Here is a 27,777-nt window from a genome sequence, read left to right as displayed (position 1 = left end):
TCCGGTCTCCTCTCTCCAGTCTCCTTCTCCTCCTCGCTTTAATCTCCTCCGCGCTCCAGCCTCCTCCTCCTCTCTCCAGTCTCCTTCTCCTCCGCGCTCCAGCCTCCTCCTCCTCTCTCCAGCCTCCTGCTTCTCGCTCCAGCCTCCTCCTCCTCTCTCCAGCCTCCTGCTTCTCGCTCCAGCCTCCTCCTCCTCTCTCCAGCCTCCTGCTTCTCGCTCCAGCCTCCTCCTCCTCACTCCAGCCTCCTGCTTCTCGCTCCAGCCTCCTCCTCCTCTCTCTGGTCTCCTTCTCCTCCTCGCTCCAGCCTCCTCCTCCTCTCTCTGGTCTCCTTCTCCTCCTCGCTCCAGCCTCCTCCTCCTCTCTCCAGTCTCCTTCTCCTCCTCGCTCCGGCCTCCTCCTCCATACTCAGGTCTGGATCTGCTCCGCCGACTCCAGTGTCTTCGGTTTCTTCACGAAGGTCTCGTTCAGCATCTTCAGGTGTTTGTTCCGAGCCTCGAGGCGGACGGACCACTCCCCCCTCAACCTGAAACAACAGCCGAACAGTTAGCGGAAACAAGCTCTGTCAGGGTCAGCCACCACCAGCGAGAAACAAATCATTTCTTCTCCAAATGGTCAGACAGAGCCCACTCGACCAGGGAACTGAACCCGGGACCCTCTGGCTGTGAGGCGGGAGCTCCGGGACCCTCTGGAGACACAGGAGACGTGTCTGTAACGTCAGGCGGCGCTCGTAAAGCGGAGCGGGGTTTATCACCAGCGTTAAAGCTGCTCTTCGGTGCGTTCAGCAGAAAAGGATCTCAGCCGGACTTAACCAGGATTTAGTTGGATCTGAGGCGGATCCGGTGTCGACAGCTGCGAGACAACAACCCGAACCAGGCCCCGCCCCCCGACACCAGGCCAGGTCCCGCCCCCAAAGATGGATCAATGAAAAACTGAGGCTGCAGGCGAGATCAGATCAGAGGTCTAAGGCCAAACCGGATGTGATAAGAAGCTTCCGAATTGGGCTGTCAGTGAGGAAGGAGTTAGGGAAAGGAAGGGACCTCTGGTGGTTCCTCACTGGCGATTAGGAGCAACTCACTGTGTGTTAATGACCTCACTGTGTGTTAATGACCTCACTGTGTTAATGCAGGTTCATGTTTGAGTCATTAAAGTCAGTGGCTGCTGTAAGAGTGTTTTTGTAGTCCAATAATATATGGGTGATGTAGTTTTTTCTGAGACAGCTGTTGGTCACTTCCCCTGTGTTTTCCGCTCTGGGTAAGGACGGTCGGATTGGGCAAATGCTGCAGAAGCTCTAGTTCCTAACTGCATCGGGATCTAGCAGTTGACCTTATCACGTGACAGGGTTTGGAGCTCGGATCAGGACATAGGAGCTACGTATTTGAGGGTTTGGGATGGACCCTGAGCCTGATGTTCCTGATGTTCCTGATGTTCCTGATGTTCCTGATGTTCCTGACGTTCCTGATGTTCCTGAGGCTTCTGCTCCTCACACAGAGCTCTGACTTCCGGATCTAAATGATCTGAACTTCATGTTTTCATTCATTCATTCATTCATTCATTCATTCAAACAAACAAACTTTTATTTAACCAGGAAAAATCTCATCAAGATCAAAAATAAATAAACAAAGAGAGAGCGCCCTGGGCCAAGAGGCAGCAACACAGGAATAAACAATGACATATTTACACATACACGACTATAGCATCGTCAGTTTCAGTAAAAACAGTGACAACACGCTTTAAATTCCTTTAAAATGAGCACAAGACACCGACTGTTAAAGCTGCAGCTGTAGCAGATTCCAAAGTTAAAAGCCTTCCGGGCATTAAACAGGTCCTGGGAGCATAAGAGATAATGCAGTTGCATTAACCAGTTGTTTCTTGGCTTTAAATGACAGCAGGATTTAATCCTCCATAAAGAAGCCTTTAATTTCAGTTTTTTGACTAAATCAGGAGCATGTGGTGCAAAGCAGGGGTTCCCAACTTGGGACCCCATTGTATGAAGTTATTGCCTCTTATGCTCTTACTATCTAAACAGTTTATTTTTGAACATTTGAATTGGATATACGCTTTTTTACACTAAAAAAATCACAAAAAACAGTAGCCTTTTTCTTTTTGTTTCATCTTGAAATCATGAGGACCATCACCCAAGGCCTCGCGGACCCCCAAGGGGTCCTGACCCCCACTTTGGGAACCGCTAGAGTAAAGGAAAGAGATTGATCGATAATAATGCCCAAATATTTGTATTGGGTTAAATTCTCCATTTTGAAGACTGATCGCAGATGATTTTCTATTGGAAAAGGTCATCGGTTTGGTTTTATTTGATTTCAGGACCAGTTTTAAAGCAGACAAATGAAGAAAGGGGTTGAACTGCAGGGTTGACATGGTGCAGTGTAGGCCCAGAACTAGGGCTGAACGATATGGACAAAATTTCATACCTCGATATTCATGCCAGATATCTCTGTACGATATAACTATGGGTTAGGTGAAAACTAAGCATTTTTTGAAAAATAAAATCATAATACAAAAGAATGCAGTTTTATTGATGAAAATCTATATCGTTTATATCTTTCTTTTTCAATTGAATGTTCATGTCTCGATATCAATACGCTGTATCTTTCAGCCCTACCCAGAGCAATAAATTACAGTATCAAATACATAGTAATGATATTTTACAGTTGCTAAATTATTGGAAAGGTCATTTGTGCAAATAATAAATAAAAGGAAGTCAAGAACTGAGCCTTGGGGCACTCCTTTAGAGAAATGTAGTGAGTCAGACATTAGGCCATCGATTTGCACGCTGTGCTCTCCCTGACAGATAATTGATCAAAAACGGGCTGCACAGAGCTGTCTCATATCCAACACAGAAATTAAGATATTGATTAATTTTGACGCTGCCGTTATTGAAATTTCGAAAACGTGCCATAAATGTTTTGTAGGTCATTTGTAGAACACTGGCCTAGCTTTTAGATATGAAGAAAATACGCTCAAATAAGGCGTGTTTGGGTCTTCTATGTTCTTAATTGCCTTTAAGGAAAATAAGTAAGTGCTTTACGACGAAATTGTGTTCAGGTGTTAGTCCTGAGCCGCTGTGACTGAGCCGCGCCGCCACTGTGGGCCAACCTGAGCAGCCTGTTTTTGGAGGTCGGGGAAACCTGGCTGCCTTCAGTCTGCTCTGATCCTCTGAAACGGTGCAGCACCGCCTGGGTTTGTCCCTGTGTCAGAGCGTGGTGTCCTGCACTGATCAGCTCCTCCTTCCCCTTCCTCCTGAGCAGCTCACTCAGCTCCACAACAGTCTTTTACCATCTTGTCCTCGTTTGTCCCCTCCTTGTTTCCTGGAGCTCCTCTTGTGACGCCTCCTCTGTGCTGCAGGCGTGGGGGTCTCTTGGTGCCTCTTCAGTGTTTCAGAAGGAGAAGTTTGTAGGTTTTTATGCTCATAAGCTAACTTTTGTTTACCTTTTAAAAAGCTGCTTTCTTCAGGACCTTTGTGAATTCTCTGCAGTAAAAAAAAAATCCACTGAGCCTCCACAAAAACGCGGCAAAGACGTACAAAAGTATCCAGTAAAACAGTGTGGAACAGAAACCACAAATGCAGTACGCAGAAAAAGGCAAGAAAACTCAGCTGTACCAAGAGAAAGGGAGATTGCTGCTTGTTTACATGTTGCGAGAAGAAAGTAATTACACATTCATGTTTATTAATGGTGTACAAAGAGTAATTAAGGTGTACAACATGTAGAAGTATGTGTAACAAACGGGCACAAGGTAATAAAAGACTTCAGATTACTTTACATTATGGCCCACGCTCATGGAGTTACTGGGACTGGGACAAAATAGCAAATTGCATCTCAATACTTTTTGCTGAATTACCAAGCATCGATACTTTATCAAGTATTGCAATGCAATAGCTTTCAAATGAGGCGTTACACTGGACTGTAGGCTGTAAGACGTTTTTAGATTTGGATAAAGTCGAGTTGGAGAAAATGTGCTCCGTTAAAGTGGGGGTAAAATGGTTAAGGCAAATTTCAATCCAGCACTTCAATAAATGTCAAATGGTATTTGGTTTATAAACTCTGCTCACATCACTGTTTTCTTTTACATATTTTAAAGGTGCACTCTGCAACTTTTTGTGTTTATATGGATTATATTCATATTTATTTTAGGTTTTCTCTGCTGATTGAACTGTATCCATGACTACATATACATTCCATTACAAAAACCGACAAGAAATCCTAAAAAATTCTTAAATAAAATTGATTCTGAAGCCTTGTAGGAGCCACTGGGATGGAAAGTAAAGGCGCTAAGCTAACCACCCATAGCCACTGGGGTCACTTAAAGGTCAAACACACACAAATATCAACTTTTTTTTTTACATAAAAAGTTGCATAGTGTACCTTTAACCTCTTATCCCCTGCCTTAACCGAGCACATTTTATCCAGTTTGGCTTTATCCAAATGTAAAAGACTCTGGACAGGAGCTTACATGCCTCATTTGAAAGCTAAGGCCTAAGCTCTTTCGTTACATTACACTGGGAAAAAAAATGAAATGAGGCCAAAATGCTCCAAAAAAAGAGATGAAAACATGACAGAAACGTGACACGAAATTTCTCAAACTTGACTACAAAAACAAGGAAGAAGCTTAGATGAGTTGTGTAGGTCTTAGCTTTCAAATGAGGCGTCACAGTTGAGAAACTTTGAGATTTGGGCTAATTTCTCAATTTTGAGCCTGAGATTGAGATGCAAATAGATGGGAGACTGATCGCAGATGATTTTCCATTGGAAAAAGTCATCGGTTTGATTTGATTCAATTTCAGGATCAGTTTTAAAGCAGACAAATTAAGTAAGGGGTTGAATGCAGACTGCAGGGTTGACACGGCTTCCTGCAGTGTAGGCCCAGAACAATAAATTACTGTATCATCTGCATAGTAATAATATTTTACTGTTACTAAATTATTGGAAATAATTACACACATTTTCATTTGTGTAAATAATAAATAAAAGGAGGCTAAGAACTGAGCCTTGGGGCACTCCTTTAGAAATATTTAGTGAGTCAGACATTAGGCCATCTATTTGCACGCTGTGTTCTCCCTGACAGATAATTGTTAAACCTGTCAGCTCCAGTCGAAAATAGATAGATAGACGGTTTATGCACAACTGCAGCCTCTGGAGGGTCCTACACCTTGATGTTCGGGAGACTCCAGAGGCACCAGCAGCTTCAAATACCTGTCTGCTGCTTTGTAGCATCTGTTCTCTTAATCTGATGTGTCCATATTGTGCCTTTATCTGCACAAACCCGAGTGTCTGAATCATCCACAAATCTCTTATCAGTACGATGATTACGCTTAATCTTTCATGAAATATCGAAGGTTTTCATACCTTGACCAAGGCATTCAACTATTTCACGCTTTTCATCAGCAGAGAGACCCTTTTTCTTTCCCATATTGCTTGAAAATGATGATCTGGAACATCCTTTTTCAGTAGTTTTTCCCTTAACTGGGCTTAACCTGAAAACTAATCATCCAAGGTCTCTGAGATTCATGTCAGTGATAAATAGAGCCCCGAGACACGATACCATCCATGAGTTTCATTATTATTTTATTATTTTTTACCTTTTTGACACAAAAATACAATTTGCATAATAATTTGGAACGCAGTGTATAGCTGGCACATCTGTATGACGGCCTAAAAGCTGTGCCCTTAATCTGTAATACTTTATCTTACTTTATCTATGTAATGTAGGAACCACAGCACAGCAAGTCCAAGACCTCTTTCCCTTTGGGACGATAAAGTCTAGCCTAAAGTAAAAAGTTCCCGGTCCAGCTGACGGCTCTGGCTCTGGTCCCGTTCTCGCCGTCATGATCCCGTTCTAACTCCTCTGATTCGATCGCCTCGCGCTGAGTCTATTTTGACGGCGTTTTAATCCCAAGGTGAGCACAGACTCGCGGCTCCTCTGTCATCGCCCGGAGCCAGGACCAGAGCCGGGACCGGAGCCAGGACCGGAGCCAGACCGGGTCCCGCGTGGATCCGCCGAGGTCAGCGGGATTAGCAGCTGCCGAAAGGACAAATGTTTTAATCCACAAACGCGGCGGGCAGTTCCAGAGACCCAGTGCATTTTCTCCAGTTCAGCTTCACCCGCATCGGAAAGCTTCTCGACCTGAGAGCTTACAGCCTATAGGCCGGAGTCACGCCTCATTTGAAAGCTAAGACCTACAGAAGTCATCTTAACTTTGTCACGTTTTTGCTCCCTCTCTTTGTTGCAATTTCAATGCTTTATTTTGAGACTTTTTTTGTCGTTATCTTGTATTTTAAGACTTTTTTCCAAGAAACTTTTAGATTTGGGTAAAACCAAACTGGAGAAAATGTGCTCAGTTCAGGAGAGGGTCAAGAATAGGGATGCACCGATCCAATACTGGTGTCGGATATTGGAGCCGATACTGAAAACAACTCCATGGTTAGCATCAGTATGCTAAAGCTAGCGGGAGCATGCTAATGCTAACGAAAACTAATCAAAGCTGGGTCAGACACTATGATCGAAATGCCTACAGTAAAAGTTAAATAAAATAACCATCAAGTGTTTGTGTTTTAGAAATAACTGATCTGATATATTAATGTGAGTTGTTTATATTAATGTCACCTAAAGCCTGTCTTAAACCCAAGAGTATTTAGTGTAGAAAAGTCCAGTGATCCTTGTTTAATGTTTAAAGCAGTACTAAGTAACGTGTTTACCTTAATAAAGCCTTCCCGTAGTCCCTGTGGGGGTAATACAAGTGTTTATGGGATGATTGGGGCATCTTTCATCTCCCCCTGGTGTCTCTGACCAGAAAACCACAATTGCAACTGTGCTGCCTCTGGGTTGGAGGCACCAATACACACTAATGGAATCACAAAGAAGAAGCTAAGGCTAACAGGCAAAGCTAACTGCGGGCTAGCACCACTTAAACAGTATTTACAGCCAAGTTTGAGTGAAAGAAATGATCTCCATTGTGTAATTGGATGAACAATATCCCTCTGTCCCTTTTTCTTTCCTGTCAGGGTAGTGTTTACTCTCACGGACAATTAATGAGTAAAAAAATCGCAACATACGACACCTGCGGTGGCGCTTATAGCCTCTAGGGGCATGAGTTAGTTAGTACTGCTTTAACCAAGAGTTTATCAATATATGTAGTTGATAATTGACCATTACAATAAATAATAACTTTATTGATTTCAAATTGGAGAAGAGTCAATAACATTTTTCACTCAGAGAAAGACTCTTGGCACCATAAATATCGGATATCGGCAGATACTCAAACTCCAGTATCGGTAGCAAAAAAGCTGGATCTGTGAATCAGGTTAGACTTTTTAGTTAAACTGCGTTTACTCGTTCGTTGTCGTCAGAGAATCATCGCCCTGAGATGATCTGACACGAGTGTGGGCAGGGGCAATGTCAAAAAAGCAACAAGAGCTTTTATAGTTTGTCTTATCTCATTACAGAGCATTTTGAAGAAAAAACTGTTCAAATGGTTTTGCGAAAAGTTACTTAAGTGTATCAGATTATCGCAGTATGTAGTAGTATGCAGTATGTGCAATTATGCATATCCAAATCTCAAAGTGGATTGACAGGAGAGCACAGTCTGTTGTGCCCGCCCCTTCTCTCCTATTAGTTTACTTAGGACCATGGACACAAAGCCGATTGTAGGCCGCCAACAGAAACAGTGTTGACTTGTTGGTGCAAATGAACATTGGACATTTTACACAAATCAGTCTATCAGAATGCACTTCGCACTCTCCCGGAAGAGTCGTGACAATGGAAGTGTCGTGACAATGGAAGTGTCGTGACAATGGAAGTGTCGGGACAATGGAAGTGTCGGGACAATGGAAGTGCCGGCCGATCCGTGGCAACAAGTGGCAACAGTGCAGTTAGGCGAATATGCCAATGTGCACACAACGCTGGCCTTTGTATAGAAAGTGGTGCTTTACTCTGGTCCGGCCCGTGGTCTTTTTACAATGAAGAAAACTGTCCCTCCGTCCTGATCTAAAGTGATACTGTGTCGGCCGCATGATGAGGCGCAGCTGTCCCGCCGTAAAGCCCTCGTTACGCGCTCGTCCTTTGACGTCGTGACCGGGACGTGTCATTAACCCGAGGAGGATCTACGGGAGCCCACTCAGGACAATTACTGTCTCATTACACATTCCAGTGGCCACGTGGCTTAACTCGGCGGGTTTCAGATGACTCCGGGTTTAACCGAGGGTCAGTCGGCATTTGGGGATTTCAGACTAGTACAAAACAAATGCATTCAACAAACAACAGGTTTCATAATACGTTTTTTGTTCCAGGTCCTATAGACACAACACATTCAAACAAAGAGTAGAGACAAACAAACTAGCAAAGTTCTATGGTGCCATAGACAGTTAAATAGTGATGGACAGAGGTGGCCCATAACAGTCATTGTGGGCTAACGAAGCTCAGCCCTGTTAGCAATTTGAAGGGGTTTTGGAGCCGGCTCCACTATAGGGCGGGGGAAAGCTACGCATGTTCAGACAAACACGTGAGAATGATATATATACAGTGTTTATATATCATTGGGCCCCAGGTGGGGGAACTGTACACAGAACAACAATTAGTCGTACACTGCACAAATCTGGCCTTTATGGCAGAGTGGCCAGAAGAACAAGCCATTTTTAAAAGAAAACCATTAGACCCTCTTCCTGTTTGCCAGAAGCCTCCATGTGGCTTCTTTTTTTTTGGGGGGGGGGGGTCAATTAGAATTTTAAGAATTATTTCTATTTGTCAGATTCCAGAAGAATGAGAGATAGGGGATGGTGATGTCCCTGTCTTTGGGAACGGCTGCTCCCCTGAAGTTTGGGACTAGAGAAACTGTTCTCTGTTACTGACGCCTCTGGCTCTGAGCATTAATCCAGTCCATGACTTAAATCTGTGAATGAACACTTTGTCTGAGGTGTTAGAGTTAATCCTGGACCAAGGACACGGCGATGTCTGACACTCTGTTGTCTAAAGAGTCTGAAGTGTCTGAAGCATTTGAAGCGTCTGAAATGAAATGAGCTCCTGTCAGAGACAAACAGAGCCACGGGGATTTCGCTCACACCCAGAGGACGGAGTCTGATCGTGTCTAAGAGCACAACAACATGATCTCAGCATCTAAGAAAAGCTCAGCCACTTGGAGACTCGGGAACCGGTGGATGCTCCGAGCGCTTCCCAAGCGTCCGTCTGATGGGCTTTACACACTCGTTCTGCTCGCAAGTATAAAATGGTAAATGGTCACATTTATATAGCACTTTCCACCTGCTTTAGGCGCTCAAAGCGATTTACATCAAGGAACCACTCACACATTCACACACCTGTGCACCCAGACACTGGAGGCAATGTGGGGGAAGCGTCTTGCCGAAGGACACAATGACAGTGTGCACCTGCAGGATGCAAACGGCCGATCCTCCAATCACAAGACGACCCGCTCTACTCTCGACGCTCGACGCTCGACGCTCGACGCTCGACGCTCGACGCTCGACTCTCGACTCTCGACGCTCGACGCTCGACGCTCGACTCTCGACTCTCGACTCTCGACGCTCGACGCTCGACGCTCGACGCTCGACGCTCGACTCTCGACTCTCGACTCTCGACTCTCGACTCTCGACTCTCGACTCTCTACTCTCGACTCTCGACTCTCGACTCTCTACTCTCTACTCTCTGCGCCACCGTCACCTCAAGTATGAACATTTACTCTGCTCCCTCTAAAAGACAAATGAAACGCAGCCAATCGCAGCCAATCATTTCCCGATTTCACCCATATCGGACCAATCACAGACCGAGAGGTGAGAGTTCCTCCACCAAGACACAGAAGTCCCCGCCCTCTTCCAAACCATCGAAGTGCAGCGAGTGATACACTCTTTTCTTCTTCTCTCTCGTCTGTTTGAAATGAGAAACATTGTTGGCGGACATGTTCCTTGTTTAATGTGAAAAGTTTTCCTGCTTCATTCCAGCGTTTCTCTGTCAGTCAGGCCACCGGAAATGGCTGAGCTCAGGCTCCCAGACGACATGTCATGCCATGTAGTTTAGCAGGTCCGGCAACTGCATTTCTATAGAGGCTCCAGACTCATAGTAATAATGCAAACAGCTGCAGGAAAAGTGCATTGAGCTGTTTTAGCATCAGAAAGAGGAGGGTTTGAGCTTTACAGTGAGCCTGACTGAGCCTCCGAGGCCTTGGTGAAGCTGCGTGAAATCACTTTAAAGATCTGTGTCCAAAAGTGCCCCCTCCTTTTACAGAACGGCTCTATACGAGATAAATACTTGGTCATTGTTTTAATACTAGACTTATTTTCATCTTTAAGTGTGCATGGGTCAGCTGGTGTCTTGTTCTGTGTTTACATGAGGGGCCAATATATAAAAATGAGAAATAAAAGTGAGAATGAATGCAGTTGGAACAAAAAAGTTCAGGTTTAGAAGCATTTTTGTTTGCAGAATAAACATTTATACAAAGTGACGAGTGACAGTGTTGAAAGTATTCATTTTTCATGAAGTGGAGATTCTAAGCTAGTTTTCTCCTTCTTAGTTTTCATGTCAGAGTTTAAAAATGACCAAACTTATTCCGTACAATGTTTATTTTATGAGGTTTTGTCGGGAGACGAGGAGATTTCCAGGAAGTAACTCTAACATCACAAGCCGTCTTTGAACATCTCTCAAAGTACAGTTAAATTCACCATCCAGGAGTGGAAAGAGTCTGGCATCAGTGCAAACCTACCAAGACCCGTCCGTCCTCCTAAACTCACTGACCGAACAAGGACAGCACTGACCACAGCTGTTACCAAGAAGCCTGTGATGACCCTGGATGAACTGCAGAGAGCTGTAGCTCAGGTGGGGGAAACTGTCCACAAAACAACGACAAATCAACAAAGATTTTGAAGATTTTATCAGTAGAATTTCTTTTATATTTAATTCCCAGCCTGATATATTCAGCTTGGAACAAAAAAGACAAGGAGAAATTTGAGTTTTTACAGATTTTTTTCCACTTATGATTAGCTCATTCAAAAACGAAACAAGATCCAAAACCTTTGTTCCTGATCTGTCACAAAATAAAACCATACATTTAAATTTGGCTCTGTCCATTATTTAGGCTTTATCGCTGAAAATATCGGAACTTTTGGCCATTTCGAATTACTCCTGGTATTACTACGCCTTACAATATAGTTCCCCTTTTATCCACTTAGAAAATCCACATTGTTTAATTTTGTGTAATTATACTTTATAGTGGAACACTTCACGTAACCATATTTAAATAGGGAAAACGTGTTAACGTGATTGAAGGCACGGGTGAAGACCAGACACAAACAAACTCTAAGCTAAGGTAAGAACATATCTCAGTGTGTAAAAACCTTTAAAGCTAAAGAAGTGGCTGTGCATTAGGACATAAAAAAACATATTTTACAAAGTTGATTTCTATGATGAAAGCTTTACGCGTGGAATAAATGTTAAACTATAAGCTAAATTAAATCCCTTACGGTAAAAGCCCAAAAACCTTCAATGCATTAGTTCCATTGTCCTTTTGGTCTATAATTTATACGATCATAAACAATTAAAAAGTAGGTATAGTATAAAACAGTTACATTTGCCATTTCATTTTTGATATAAAAAAAAGCATCTATTTGGTTAGACTTAAAAAACAGTTTGAAATAAACATTAACTAAGCTCTACATGAAACATCAGGTTCCCTTTTACTTTATTGTTGAGTAAAAAACATAGAGACGGGAAAGACAACATCTTTCAGTAAAATCCAGTCATATTTTAAATGAGCCACGGTCAAAAAGATACAACTACAAATACTTTTATTCAAACTTAGATCAAGATTCTCCAGTATTTATGTAAAGTCTAGCAAAAGCATACTTTTAAGTACAATAACAGATGTCCAGTATACTGAACTTAAGCTTGTACACTCTCTGAGAAACACATCTAAAGTACAATGGAAGTACACTTAGTAAACTTAAAGTAAACTTGAATACACTTCCTTTGGCATCGGCCAATAAATAAATATATAAACCCTCCTCACATGAGTATCAGACAAAAACATTCGCTCCTAGTGCGTCATGAACTAAAGGTTTGTCATTGTTACTTGGTGAGTTTGCTGCGGCTCCTCCTCTGCTCCTCGCTCTGGGCGTTCTCCGAGTCGGCATCAATCCTTTTCTCCCAAAGTGACTTTACGTTCAGCCGATCGTGGACCAGGGCCAGGTTCATCTGACAGAACACGGTTTATGCTCATTTTCAGTATTTCACACATTCAGAATTGTTGATAAAAGTTGAAGAAAGTGCAAAGGAGACAGCACTCACCTCTGTGTGTGTGAAAGGAGGAGACGACTCCGATGGAGAGAGGCTCAGGGACAGACTCAGACTGATATAACTTCACATCAGCCACAGAGTGGAGAGAAGAGAGAGGAGGGAGAGAGGAGGGGGAAGAGAGAGGGGGGAGGAGAGAGGGGGGGAGGAGAGAGAGAAGAGATGAGAGAAGAGAGTGAGGGAGGGGGAGGAGAGAGAGGAAAAAGAAAAGAGAGAGGGAGGGGGAGGAGAGAGAGGAGAGAGAAAAGAGAGAGGGAGGGGGAGGAGAGAAAGGAGGGAGGAATGAGAGAAGGGAGGAGACAGAGGGGAGGCGAGAGAGAAGAGAGGAGAGAGAAATGAGAGAGAAAAGAAAGAGGAAGGGGAGGGAGGGAGGGGGAGAAGAGAGAGAAGATCGGAGCGAGAGAGAAGAGAGAGAGGGAGGGGGAGCAGAGAGAAAAGAAAGGAGTGAGAGAAGAGAGAGGAGAATGAGGGGAGAGAGGGAGGAGAGAGCAGAAAGAGAAGGGAAAGGAGAGAAAGGAGGGAGAGAAGAGATGAGGGGGAGGAGAGAGAAGAGAGAAAGGGAGGAGAGAGAGAAGAGGAGAGAGTGGAGAGAGAGAGGGAGGGTGAAGAGGAGAGAGAGGGGAGAGATAGAAGAGAGAAAAGAGAGAAGTGAGGAGAGAGGCGAGGGAGGCGAGAGGGAGGAGAGAGAGAAGAAAGAGGAGTGAGAGAGGAGAGGGAAGAGAGCGAGAGGAGAGAGAGAGGCGAGAAAAGGAGGAGAGAGTGGAGAGATGAGAGAGAGAGAAGAGGAGAGAGTGGAGAGAGAGAGAGAGAGAGGGAGGGGGAGCAGAGAGAAAAGAAAGGAGTGAGAGAGGAGAAAAGAGAAGAAAGACAGAAGGGAGAGGAGAGAGAGAAGAGATGAGAGGAGGGAGAGCAGGAGGGGGAGGAGGGAGAGGAGAGGGAGGAGAAGGAGAAGAGAGAGAGGAGAGGGAGACGAGAGAGGGAGGAGAGAGAAGAGAGGTGAGAGAGGAGAGGGAGGAGAGAGGAGAGGGAGAAGAAGGAGAAGAGAGAGAGGAGAGGGAGACGAGAGAGGGAGGAGAGAGGAGAGGGAGAAGAAGGAGAAGAGAGAGAGGAGAGGGAGAGAAGAGAGAGAGGAGAGGTGAGAGAGGAGAGGGAGGAGAGAGAGAAGAGAGAAAAAGGAGTGCGAGAGAAGAGAGAGGAGAGGGAGGAAAAAGAGGAGAGGGAGGAGAGCAAGAGGAGAAAGGGAGGAGAGAGAAAAATATTGTTGAGAGTGGAGAGTGAGGAGATGAGAGAGAGAAGAGGGAGGAGAAAGAGGCGGGAAAGAGAGAGAGAAGAGGAGAGAGGAGACAGGGGAGAGAGATAGGGAGGAGAGAGAGAGGGAGGAGAGAGGAGAGCGAGAGAGAAGGAGGAGAGAGAGGAAGAGAGAGCAAGGAGAGAGAGGGGATAAGAGGGAGTAGAGAAGCGAGAGAAGACAGAGAGAAGAGAGAGAGAGGAGGGGGAGAGAGTGGGGGAAACTGTTCCTCTCAGATGGTGCAGGAGTCAGTGTCTCCTGCACAAAAGACGACTCAAAGCTGAAAAAGCTGAAAAAGCTGAAAAAGCTGAAAAAGCTGAAAAAGCTGAAAAAGCTGAAAAAGCTGAAAAAGCGGTCCGTCCTTGTCGTTCTCATTGAGCACGAGGCTGTTTTGATCGACTGCATTAAGAAAGAGCAGCGAGGTGTGAATGAACTTATTTATAGACGCACTTTTATTACAAACACCAGATACTGTGTAAATACAGTACTGCATTTCTGAAGTACATCCCACTCCGCTGCACGGCCTGCTGCTGCGTCGATGTCAGCGCTGCTCTTGACGACTTATTTTAGTTTAGTTTACAGCTACGATTTCCACTCAAATGTTTCAGATAAGTTCAGATTTATTCGTCACAGTCACATATTGCCGCGTGACATTGTTTTTGCGTCCGTCTCCATAGCAACAAGAAGAATATTCAACTTTTTAAGGCGAGACACTGTATGTGAATAGTAAAAAAATGTTTTTTTACAGATATCAATTTGAAACTGTTGCTGTAGATCACTGACATAAATGTGAGAAGAAAATACATTGCAAGTTTTCTGTCATTTTATCTTTTCATATAAGAACAAGGTGTTTTATATCTTTTCAGCGACGAAATCTGAATAATGGATAGAGCTACATTCAAATTTATGGTTTAATTTTATTGATGAATGAGTTGCCAAGACTTTTTCAGAGGGGATTTTGGATTTCTTGTTTAGTTTGATAATAAGCTGTTTTTTAGTGGAATTTGTAAAAAAAAATATTTTTGCCTCATTTTTTGACATTCAAAACTCAATAAATGGGGCTAGGGATTAAATAATAAAAAATCCCTATGAAAAAATCTTCCAAATATTGTTCAGTTCAAGGCTGGAAAATTTGAAGTCTTTAGGTCCGACTGACGTGGACATAGTGTCGCCACAATGACAGAAAAATGAGTTTTGAAAAAAAGGCCCTTGAAATTGCATTCTCCCATATAAGTCTATGGGGGAACATTGAATCAACGCAATATTTAAACATGTTATTGTGAAGATTAGGCATATTTTCTGTTTCCGGGTGAAAGCTTATATGTTCAGAGACCAATTTGGCCCAAAACCTGAAAACTGAAAAAATTTAGTTTTGCCTGTAGTGTCTCCCCTTAGTATTCGATTTAGCCACGAACATCCCGGATTCTGACTGATCCAGGTGTTTCCAGCTTTTGTCCACACTTAGGTTTCTGTTCTAAATCCTTTTTGAGTGCACGTTTCTGTGACTTGTAATATCAGAAATCTGAATTGGATAAACATGTATGAATATGTGAAGCTGAATATAAAATATATTCAGTATTTACAGTGGAAACAGCAGAAGCAATATTTTTTTGCATTTGTCAACCCCCCTGTCTCTCATTATTACTTTAATTAATTTCATTTTTTTGGACCGTTCAGTCTCGGCATCATGTGACTCATATCAGATTTGCAAAGTTACATCTTGAATATTTGCAAGATATCGAACTCCTCCTGAGTGGAGTTTGAATGATTTGAATGCTCCTCTCTCGTGCTGAATGTCCCTCTGGTTCACACTTACCTCACAGCAGCTGTTTGAGAAAGGTCTGAGTGAACCTGATCCGGTCCCAGGAGCCAGTCCAAGTCTGAGTCCCAGCCTGACCAGGACCTTGAACCGACGATGATGCAAACCTGATCCGGCTGCGGTTTCTCCGTGCGACTTCTCTCCAGGAGGAACATGTGTCCGAGGAGGAGACGACATCGGAAAAACAAACAGAGCCGGAAATGTAGCGCTTCTGTTGTGATACAACACTTATACGAGAGAGAAAACACTTATACGAGAGAGAAAACACTAATACCAGAGAGAGAAAACACTTATACGAGAGAGAAAACACTAATACCAGAGAGAGAAAACACTTATACGAGAGAGAAAACACTAATACCGGAGAGAAAACACTTATACCAGAGAGAAAACACTAATACCAGAGAGAAAACACTTACAGTGCCTCTCGAAAGTATTCATACACCTTGAACTTTTGCACATTTTGTCATGTTTACAGCCCTAAACATAAAGATTTTATTTTGATTTTTTTACTGAACGTTCACACACAAGTAACCGACAACTGTGAAGTGAAAGCAAAATGATACATGATTCTGTTATTTTTCAAAAAATAGAAAAGTGAAAAGTGGGGCGTGCATAAGTATTCATACAGCATTTTCTGAGTGCATTAAATTGCCTTTATAACATTCCTCATGACTCCAGAATGTTCACTCCTTGGCCTAACGGTTAAATAGAGGCCACCTGTGTGTAATCTACTCTCAGTTTAATTTCAGCTGTTCTTTTAGGCCCTCAGAGCTGTGGTCGGAGTGTGTTGGTCACTAAACAACATCATGAAGGTCAAGGAGCACCAGAGAGGTCAGGGATAAAGCTGTGGAGAAGTTTAAAGCAGCATTAAGTTATACAAATATTTCCCAAGATTTAAACATCTCCCGGAGCAACTGTTCAATCCATCATTCAGAAATGGAAAGAGTAAAGCACCACTGTGAACTGAACAAGGAGAACACTGGTCAGAAATGCAACCAAGTGCCCCAAGATAACTCTGGAGGAGCTGGGAAGTGCTGCTGGAATCTGTACATCTGTACATGGGACAACTATAAGTCGTATCTACACAAATCTGGCCTTCATGGACGAGTGGAAGAAGAAAGCCATTATTGAAAGGAGGCCATAAGAAATCCCGTTTGAAGTTTGCTAGAAGTCATATGGAGGACACAGCTCCATGTGGAAGAAGGAGCTTTGGTCAGATGAGACAAAAATTGAACTTTTTGGCCCAAATGCAAAACGTTATGTATGGAGCAAACCTAACACTGCTCATCGTCCTGAGTGCACCATCCCCAGTGTCAAATATATGGGGGGGAGCATCATGATGTGGGGCTGCTTTTCCTCAGCGGGGACTGGGGAGATTGTAAGAATAGTTGGGAAGATGGATGGAGCCAAATACAGAGACATTTTGGAGGAAAACCTGCTGGAGTCAGCAAGAGAACTGAGGCTGGGGCAGAGATTCACCTTCAGCAGGACAATTACCCTAAACACAAAGCTAAATCTACAATGGAATGGTTTAAAGACAAACATATTAATGTGTTAGAATGGCCCAGTCAAAGTCCTGACCTAAATCCTATTGAAAATCTGTGGAAAGGTCTGAAAACTGCTGTTCACAAACGCTCTCCTTCTAATTTGACAGAGCTTGGGTTGTTTTGTAAAGATGAATGGGCTAAAATGTCAGTCTCTACATGTGCAAATCTTGTAGAGTCAAACCCCAAAAGACTTGCTGCTGTTATTGCAGTAAAAGGGGGTTCCACAAAGTATTCATTCATGCTGTATGAATACTTATGCACGCCCCACTTTTCACTTTTCTATTTTTTGAAAAATAACAGAATCATGTATCATTTTGCTTTCACTTCACAGTTGTCTGTTACTTGTGTGTGAACGTTCAGTAAAAAAATCAAAATAAAATCTTTATGTTTAGGGTTGTAAACATGACAAAATGTGCAAAAGTTCACGGTGTATGAATACTTTCGAGAGGCACTGTATACCAGAGAGAAAACGCTTATACCAGAGAGAAAACACTCTTGTACAATGGTATAATATTTACCATTGAGAATGAATTCTTCCATTCATTCTCAATGGTAAAGATGGATGCAGTACACTTTTTGACCACCAGTGTCAAATTGGGGGCGCTGTTTCACTCCTTTTCGCAAAGTTAAGGAAACCCTGTTGTGGTGTCTTGGTATTTATCAATTACAGAGCGTTGTAGCATCAACTTTCACAGTTTTCCAACTTTTATTGCAAAGGTTGTTAACATCAACAACAGCATATGTTAAAAACTGACTTATAAAAAAAATGATGCTGAACTGACACTTTCAAAATAATCTAATGTGGCATTTTCTTTGAGTGAACGAATGAGGTAAAGTAAAGTAGGTAAAGTAGGTGCTGTTTGTGCAGGTGTTTTGTTTTTTTTGCACTAAATTGCTACAATGGTTGATTTTGTTTTACTAAAATTAGGCTTTTGCCATAGTTACCATTTGTTTTTATATAGCATGTTATTTGCATAGATTGGGTGAATCCGAGTATACAGGGGCTGGGGCATCACAAGGGAACTACTGACAGAAAAACTCACAGAAACAAACAAAATGTTTTTATTTTTTATTAAAACAGACATTAATCTTTCAGACTGCTGGAAAAGCAACTCATGTTTAAAAGACTGTTTAAATTTTTCTGAAGTCGCCCTCCCCCATGCCTCCTGGCTTAAAATACTGTCAGTACAGTAAGTTTGTACATAGACTGAAGCATTCAAGTATATATTTTTTATTTTCATTTTGTTGCTATTGAATATTAATTAGACTTTAAATCCAAATCTCCATTACATTTTAAAAAGTTTAATTTATTATTATTAATTTATTATTATTCATTTTCAAAATAGCTAAATCTTGAGAAAGCACTTGTTGCATATTTAGATTAAGTAGATTAAACACATTTTGAAAAGAAGAATTAATAGTCCAACAGTGAAAGTTAAGGCTTAAAGGCATAGATATATATAAAGGCTAGATGTCTTAAGGTAGAGTCACTTCCGGCATAACCGGCGGCCATCTTGCCACAGGGAAGCAGCTCAAGTAAGCGAGTGATCAGCACGAACACAAATCCTCTTATCTCGCTGAAATCTTGACATGTTTTGAAAAAAAAAGAAAACCTATACCTACATCTCTAAGGTTTATAACTAACCAAACCGTTTTTAAAATCGGTAGAAAATTATTTTAAAGGTACATGCACCATAAAAGACAATGTTATGAGTGAGCGAGCTCCCTGTGGCAAGATGGCCACCGTGTGCGGACGTCGCCCTCCATTGGCCAGCAGCGTGTATGAGACATAGATGTCTCATACACCCCCTTTAAGCATATATATATATATATATATATATATATATATATATATATATATATATATATATAGCATATATATATATATATGCTATATATATATATATATATATATATATATATATATATGCTTAATGGGGCTAGATGCAAGAAGGCCATTTTATACTCACTACTGCCACCTCAGGTCATACGTGTAACTGCACCTTCTATATTAAGCTCGTGCATGACGGCACTTTGGACCCGAATGAACACCTTTTTAAGTGACAGTGCAGGATTTCAGAGGCAGTTGTGGTGAACAGGTCTGGGCTCATTCTACACATTAGGACATGGCTTGAACATATAGGGGGAGGAAAATACACAATTTTGACATTTTTAAACTCTGTATAGTCCCTTTAACGACGTTTGTGACTTGAGGTGACTTCTGGCTAAAGCAAGACTTGACTTGACCCCAAGACCAATTGACTTGGACTCGGCTTGTGACTTGCATTTAGTGACTATAGCGACCTCTGCTATTTAACAAAAACAATGCTTACAGATGATGACAGCACAATCTGAACACATGCAGGGACACGTCTAACAGCAGCAGTTCTCATGCCCTGCACTGATGACCTACGGCACTCACTCCTCCTTTATTCGCCTCCATGGAGCGGCAGATTCTCAACACTTTGTTCAGTTGGTCGTCATAATAGACCTGTTGTTTCATCATCTTTAAAATGGAGCAAATCGAAGTGTTTATCTTTAAGTCTGTTGGAACAAAATGGAACAAAGTGGAAAAACTTCTTTAGGCTCCACACGGGAAGTTGGGAAATGGATGTGTTGGAAAACTTTCCGATAAGCGGGCCAAACTTTACACAATGACCAGGCGGGATGCGGAGTTTGAAGGCGATGTCAGGGGTGTGCGCGCCTGACAGATACGATGGAAGTGAGACCAGGAGAATCCCACAGGCCACGCACTTGTACCTCATTATGCACCACATCTACTGTTTTTACAACTTTTTAAGTACAATGGCAGTGAGAAGTACAGGTAATGTACCAAAAGCCACCCATTTAAGTAGTGTAGAGTTTGTTGGCTCACCCTCTTCCAGCAACATTAACTGTATGAGTGTGTTGAGCTCTTTCTCTTGCTTTTTCAGCATTGCTTCTTTTCTCTTTTCATCTGTCGCTCCACTGATTCGCTTCTCATGCTCATCTAATTTTTCTTTAATCCTTTTCACATTGTTTTTTTTTTTACATATACACCTCACCAAATCATTTATGTCTTTCCTGTGCTGCTCTATCTTTTCTTTCGCTTCCTTTTGAAATTCTTTCTCAGCTTCTCTTCTGGCCTCGTTTTCAGCCTTGGTTTTACTGTCTTCCATTTCCTTCTTATGTTTATTCTCTAACTCCCTCACTTTTTCTTCCTCTTGTCGTTTCCTGACTTCTTGATCTGCTTTCTTTTGTCTGTCATATTCATCCTGGAGGTTTTGAAGTTTTTGTTTCTGCTCTTCATCTTCCTCTTTTCGTTTTTGCCACCACTCCCTCCTTTCGTTTTCCCACTTCCCTCTCTCCTCCTCCATCTTACTCCTGCTCTCCTGGAGTTTTTGGTCGATTGCTTCTTTGGACTTTGATTCTGACCTTATTTTTTCCTCCAGTTCCTTTTGTTTTTGTTCCCATTCCTGACGCTGACGTTCCTCCTGCTCTCTCCTCTTTCTCTCCTCTTTCTCCCTCTTTTCCTGTCCTTCCTTTCGCAGACCCTCCTCCTTCTCAAGCCTTTCCTCCTTTTCTCTGAGCTCCTGTTCTCTCTGTTGTCTTTCATTCTCCATTTTTTCTTTCTCTTCTTTCATTTCCTGTTTGTGTTTTCTCTCCATTTCCTCCCTCTCTCTCCTCATCTCCTCCTCCTTCTCCTTCATGATTCTCTCCATCTCTTTCCTGATTGTCGCCTCTGCGTTTTGGAACATGTCATTGGTGTAGCAGTTGCCTTTGTTCGCCTGAACCATGTTATTGATCTTTTTTATCAGCTCTTTCACCTGAGAGACGTTTTCTTTATCTTTGTTATTGAACACATGGTAGCGGTTTCCATGGTCAGAGAGGAGCTTCTTCAGAGAACTGTCACTTCGCTCTAAGTACCTTTCGACAGAACTACTCAGACCATCTCCCCATGTGAAAAGAATCATTGTGTATTTCTGTGACTCTTTCCCAAATGATTTTTTTATGAGCTCAATTGTCTGCTTTTCCTCTGGTGTAAACCGTCCGATCTGCAGCACCAGCAGAATGACGTGTGGCCCCGGAGCCAAGAGACTGACACATTTAGTCATTTCTTCAATGATTTCATCATTCGATATTCTGTTGTCAAACAAACCCGGAGTGTCCACCACAACCACACGCTGCCCGTCCACTTCAGTCTCTGCTTTTGCACAGCTCTGAGTCACAGATGAGGAACTCATCTCAGCCTCGAACTCCGTTCTCCCCAGGATTGTGTTTCCAGAGGAGCTCTTTCCACAGCCAGTTTTTCCCAGCAGTGTAATCTTCAGACAGTCAGAAGCTTCGGAACCTGCAAAAACATACAGATTTTTAAGGATAAAGGTGAACTAATGAATCCACATCAGGGCCCTAGCCCATTTGGCAAGATTCAACTTTTCAACAAAACAAATACAATTATGAATAATATTGTATGTATATATTTCTGTGTGTTTTTTCTATGACGATGACCATTGTTATATTATTATTATATTATATTATGATTATTTATTCATTCATACTTGAATGGGGGGCTAGGCGAAAGAGAGGGAGGTGTGGGGGGTGGGGGGGGGGGGGGGGGGGGGGGGGGCGCAGGCCATTCATTTACTCCTATTCACACGTGCCTGAATCTTTCAAAGTACCCCAGAAACGGATCCCATGTCAACTAAAAACCTCCACCTTCCCTTTTAATTAAAATTTGATGTTTTCCAATTGAGCGCGCTTCATTCACTGAAATACATTTGATAACAGATTTCTGTGTGTTAACAAGATTAGCAGTTACTGGAGGTACTTCAAAAAGTGCAAGCACAGGGTCAGGGAGCGGCTGTGTCCCACAAACATCGGACATCAATTTAAAAATGTTACTCCAGTAAGCCGTTATGTTGTCCAAAATGTGTGAGCTAGTGAAACCTGTTCCTGACCGCACCAGTCGCAAGCTGTGTTCACCCCATGGAACACTTTGGAAAGCCATACTTTAGAAAGATGTTGCCTTGTGTAGAACTTTAAATTGAAGCAGTCCATGACGAGCACAGATTGGAAATGAGTGGACATTGTCTTGAGACCATTGAGATGCAGTGATGTATACGCCAATGTCCTTCTTAAGAATCGCCCACAGAGTAACAGGTTCGTACTGATTTGGACAGGAGACAGACATTTATTCAATTTGACATGTTGCAGATGACCCTTCTAGACAATTCATTCTAACTATAAAAACAAGACCATGACAGTCCAGCCATAGCAAAGAGACAACCATTCAGCCACTTTTTTCGTTGGAGCTTTGAGGATTGACGTCTCTACCTTTTAAACCAGTCCAGAGTTTTAGACCAGCCTACCGCTGCAAATGCATGGCCAAACACCTGAGTCCGTGATTACATGGTAGTAAAAGGGGAAGCATGGAGACCAGCACTGGCCTCTACACATACCGGCAGTCGATGCATAACACTACAGATGCACATCCCCCAGAGCTTGGCGCTTTTGGCTGAGATTCTGAGCTTAGCAGTCGGCTAGCCAGCGCAGCCCATAGTTGCTTCTTCCGGAAAGGTCAACACACGTGAAAACCCCGCTTTTATGGGACCTGGTCTACATTGATCGGTTATGCCTGGGTGAGCTTACCCCACTACACTAAGGTTAGAACATACTGTATCTCAGTATGGAAAAACGGTGGCCTATTCCTTTAAGAAGAATAGAATCAGATGGATCGCTAGCCTATATATCAGAATATCATCTGCATAAAGCGAAACATAGTGTGGACTGTTATGTAAGGGATAATGTATAGAACGCTGGTCATTATCGGGAAAATAAGTACCGACAGGGCGAACCGGACCCCGACGCGAAGCGGAGGGGTCTTGCCCATAGTTGCCCATAGTTGCTTCTTCCGGAAAGGTCAACACACGTGAAAACCCCGCTTTTATGGGACCTGGTCTACATTGATCGGTTATGCCTGGGTGAGCTTACCCCACTACACTAAGGTTAGAACATACTGTATCTCAGTATGGAAAAACGGTGGCCTATTCCTTTAAGAAGAATAGAATCAGATGGATCGCTAGCCTATATATCAGAATATCATCTGCATAAAGCGAAACATAGTGTGGACTGTTATGTAAGGGATAATGTATAGAACGCTGGTCATTATCGGGAAAATAAGTACCGACAGGGCGAACCGGACCCCGACGCGAAGCGGAGGGGTCTTGTTTCGCCCTGAAGGTACTTATTTTCCCGATAATGACCAGCGTTCTATACATTATCCCGCTTATTATACGGCCATTTGCCAACTGAACACACAACATAAACTTCGTACACTTTTATGAAGGCCGAAAGGTTTATTTAATGACATCCGCGACAAATAGTTCCCAAAAGTTTGCGCGTTGCGCTGCAGCGTTTGGCTAGGCTAGAAGCAGCAAGGCTAGCAGCTAGCCTAGCTGCTTAGTTGAAGGCGCAGTTGGAGGAATGGTGGTGAATCTTTGGGTAAATTGAAAGTCAGACTCACGCTAACTTCACGAGCGATTCCCCGACTTCTCTCTCAGTGACGGGGACAGAGATAGTGTCGCTACTACGTACGCGCGGAGTGATATGAAAGCACGAACTCCGTTGCCATGGGCAGCGGTCATTATTTTTTTCAGAGGTCCTTTATCAGAAAATAATGACCGGTAGAACGTTGGGAAATCCCATTCAAATCAACGGAGCTTCTACTTACGTTGTGAAGAGCCGTATAATAAGTAAAGGATAATGTATAGAACGCTGGTCATTATCGGGAATATAAGCACCGACAGGGCGAACCGGTCTTGTTTCGCCCTGAACATTATCCGCTTATTATACGTCCATTTGCCAACTGAACACACACAACATAAACTTCGTACACTTTTATGAAGGTCGAAAGGTTTATTTAAACTGACTTCCGTGACAAATAGTTCCCAAAAGTTTGCGCGTTGCTCTGCAACGTTTTGCTAGGCTAGAAGCAGCAAGGCTAGTAGCTAGCCTAGCTACTTAGCTGAAGGCGCAGTTGGAGGAATGGTGGTGAATCTATGGGTAAGTTGAAAGTCAGACTCACGCTAACTTCACGAGCAATTTCCCCAACTTCTCTCACAGTGACGGGACAGAGATAGTGTTGCTACTACGTACGTGCGGAGTGATATGAAAGCACGAACTCCGTTGCCATTGGCAGCGTCATTATTTTTTTCAGAGGTCCTTTATCAGAAAATAATGACCGGTAGAACGTTGGGAAATCCCATTCAAATCAACGGAGTGCTCTACTTACGTTGTGAAGAGCCGTATAATAAGCACCGTTACTATTAATTGTGCTATGGGCTATGAGCCTTCTCGGCATCCAGTAGTAGTAGTAGTAGAAAATTGATGGTTCCCGTGAGGTGTGGAAATGAATTTGCAGTGAGTAAAAAACACCCAAAGACAACAATGCATTGACGACATGTAAAGAACAGGCCTGAGCTCAAACCACGGCCCATCGACCTCAGTTTAAATTGTGTTGAAATCGTTATATGTTCTTTAATAACCCTCTCTGACAGACCATCTGTACAGAATACAAAATAAATAAATAAATAAATAAAACATCACAATTGGCTACTTCATCATCTTTACATCATCTTTGTTTGTTGGTTAATTGTAAAATGACTTTTGGCACCCGAGGAAAGCAGAATGGCATTCTCATTTGAGGATTTTAAAGAAGCATCAATGATATGAAGATACATAAATTATCTGATGCTAACCTTGACTGTATGTACCGAGTCATGTATTGCTCTTGTCTTGTGGCTAGAAGCTCAGTGCTTAAGAGACTGAGAGGCCTGTAGGAGGAACATTTAGTTGGTGTTTTATCTTTTTTTTTTTTTATGAAGAGAAATTATTGCTGTATTAGTATTATCAGTGAATGAAACATTATGTATTGAGTAATTGATCATTTTCAGGAGCAAGGGACCCAACCATATCTATTGAAAAAAAGTTTGTGAAATCCACAATCACCAATCAAACAGGTCAAGCCGTGATCAGCCGATCGTGATATTTGACCGATAGATTGGTGCAAGTCTACTTTAAATGATGTTGAATATCACATTTAGCAGTCAACTTTGTTAAGATATGAGTTTGAACAGTTTATAACATGGACTCACCGCTGACTGCCCCTTTGTGCTGTAGATCTTGAATTTGTCGTGCTTGAGTTGTAACCATCCTTCTAAAGCCTTGGATCAGAGTCTTTGTTGTGTAGCTGTCAGGTTTATTCTTAGCCCTTAATTTCTCCACAGAATCCAACAGCAGAGGAAGCTGAGCAACCTGGTGCTGGGAACTGGTGTTGAATGTCAGATATCCTCCTCCAAAGTCCTGACACAGTTCCTGGAGGTCTCTGCCTACTGAAACTGGAGCTGAAGGTTCTGAGTCCACAGTGAAGAGGACCATCATGAAGGGACGGACCGCAGAGCTGAACATGTCCTGGATGGTCCTCAGTTCAGACTTGTCTTCGTCTGTAAAATGACCCAAAGGTAGAACCAGGATGAAGGCCTGGACACCCTGAGGACCACAGAGGGACAGACACTGCTCCATCAGCTCCTCCACAGGTTTATCAGACCCAGACAGAGGAGGCAGCTCCAGCACTGACACCCAGCGCCCACAGACCTCCGCCTGGTGCTTCTCACACGGCTCTTGGCTCAGACGCACACTGCTCTGTCCTGTAATAGACTCTAACACGGAGCTCTTCTCTGGTCCAGCTCTCCCACACAGAACCAGGTTCAGGGTCTTCTCTTCAGCGTATGTCTCTCTGTTCACATTCAGCCCAGACACTGGAATGACAAAATAACACAATTCTGAATCATGAGGAGACATTCTTTACATGCTGCTACAAATTATACCACACTCACTATTCCCCATAGTGCACTACAACATGGTCACACCATTCTGTTCGCCTGGTGAGACCAGAATGACACCCCTCTGTATTGTTTATACAGACACAAACATGTGCCCTTTTGGTTTATGACTGTACACATTCAGAGCGTCACTCTAATTTCAGCTCAATACCTATTGTATCTTGTAAGTTTGAGTGAAAATACATGATATTTTCAGGAGGGATGCACTGGTATCGGATATCATAGCCAATACTGGAAAAACAAAAACAATATTGGGTATCGGCTAATACAAATATCCGATACTGAACTGATGCCAGTTTTGGCCCTCACTGCATTAAAAACACAACTTTCACTAAAACACAGTGAATATGAACCTTTTGTATGTCATTTCGAAAGGCAGACCCCTGAGTTACCCCCCTCACTGAGTTAGTTTTAACCTATGTGTAGTGGGATGGCTTCACGTGCCCCTGCACAGCCATTCAGTGGTAGGCCGCCCTCTCATGGCCGCCCTCTATAAGAAGGGGCGTCTTTACCTGGTTTGACCCCTCGTCCACCTCTGACTTCGCCCCCGGACCGGAAGCAGAGCTGCCCTTGCAGGCATTGGTTAGAGCCGTTCTGTAGCAAACGCTGGGAAATCACTCGGAAAGAGTCAAGCTCAGTGATCGTAGAGAGCGTGTTGCACATTTTGGCTGGTGAGTAGCCCTGTTTTTATTTGATTTTTTTGTAGGTCGTAACACAGCTGTTTATAGGCCACCAGTGCATGCATGCGGCTCAGGTTAACATGGGATCTTGCCCCCAGCTCAAAGAAATACGCTACCGTTTTTACATACTGAGATATGTTCTTACCTGAGCTTAGACGAGTTCATTTGTACATGTCTGGTCTTCACACAGGTGACAACACAGCACAGACGGCGTTAGCATTTAGCCTCTCCCTCTCTCCTCTATAGCTCCAAAACAGGTCAAGATAGAAGCTACCAAGCTCTTCCACGTTTTCCCTTTTTAAATATGGTTAAGTGAAATGTTTCACTTCAAAAGTATAATTACACTAAATTAAATAATGTGGATTTTCTAAGCGGATAAAAGGGGGAACTATATTGTAAGGCATACTAATATCAGTAGTTTGGCGTCAGTAAAGTGATGATATTACTACGCAGATTTCGAACTGTGTGGACTGTAACTTTATGTATTATAATTCTGTGGCTGGTAGCCCGCATATTTTCAATTATCAACTAAATCATGTATTTAATAAATTGACCATCTATTTTCATAATTCTGTCTCTTGTCCACTGTATAAGACACACCTGTGTCAGCCTTATATGCTCAGTTAAATGTTCCCAACAGTTAAAGTTGTGTGGCAAACTAACCTAAATATTCTTTCCATACCCCACTTGGTCACTTATGCAAATGTCATTTTGATCGCCTCGCAAAATGGCGTGGCTAGGAACAGCACGCTAAAGGTCTCATTATGAATTTGGGTGGATGGACTCTAATGGCCCTCATGCTCTGTTCGGCAGCTGCAGAATGTCCGCACGGTTTAAGTAGTTATTCTCCCAAACTGTAGAGGGCAGCACAAAGCATGCGTACTATACAAGATGATGGTAGTAGAAGTAGAAAACATTGTTTAAAAAAATCACGCAAACTCAACTTCGAAGTTTTTCTGACACTGGCTGTCATTTTTTTCCGCGCAGGACAGTCAGCGTAGTTAGTACTGAGCCGTGTGGAGGCTGCCCGTTTTTCCGCATGGACCTCGCGGACATGTCTAGCGTAATCTTATTTTAGAGCTAGCGGGAGCATGTTAGTGCAAACAGCTAAACCCTATCCCCACCGTGACGTATGGTGCAGGGAGCGTCATGCTGTGGAGCTGCTTTGTTGCCTCAGGGCCTGGACAACGTGCTTTCATCAATGGAAAAAATTAACTCACAAGTTCATCAAGATATTTTGAGACATTCACAACAGTG

The 27,777-nt window shown here is 42.9% G+C and overlaps 1 protein-coding gene across 1 annotated transcript; it reads right to left on the bottom strand.

Annotated features, from left to right (window-relative positions):
- Nucleotides 1–401: 401 nt before the first annotated feature.
- On the bottom strand, nucleotides 402–12,348 carry LOC306972485 (protein FAM240C). The gene is made up of 3 exons (XM_079569121.1): nucleotides 12,302–12,348; nucleotides 12,087–12,208; nucleotides 402–524 (listed from the first exon to the last, which is right to left on the bottom strand). Exons 2-3 carry the CDS (start codon nucleotides 12,206–12,208, stop codon nucleotides 407–409), a joined length of 240 nt encoding a protein of 79 aa, XP_079425247.1. The 5' UTR covers nucleotides 12,302–12,348; the 3' UTR covers nucleotides 402–406.
- Nucleotides 12,349–27,777: the final 15,429 nt, after the last annotated feature.

The sequence above is a fragment of the Gobius niger genome (genome assembly GCF_951799975.1).
Source record: "Gobius niger genome assembly, chromosome: 1".
NCBI lineage: Eukaryota > Metazoa > Chordata > Actinopteri > Gobiiformes > Gobiidae > Gobius > Gobius niger.
This window is presented reverse-complemented; position numbering and strand designations above follow the sequence as displayed.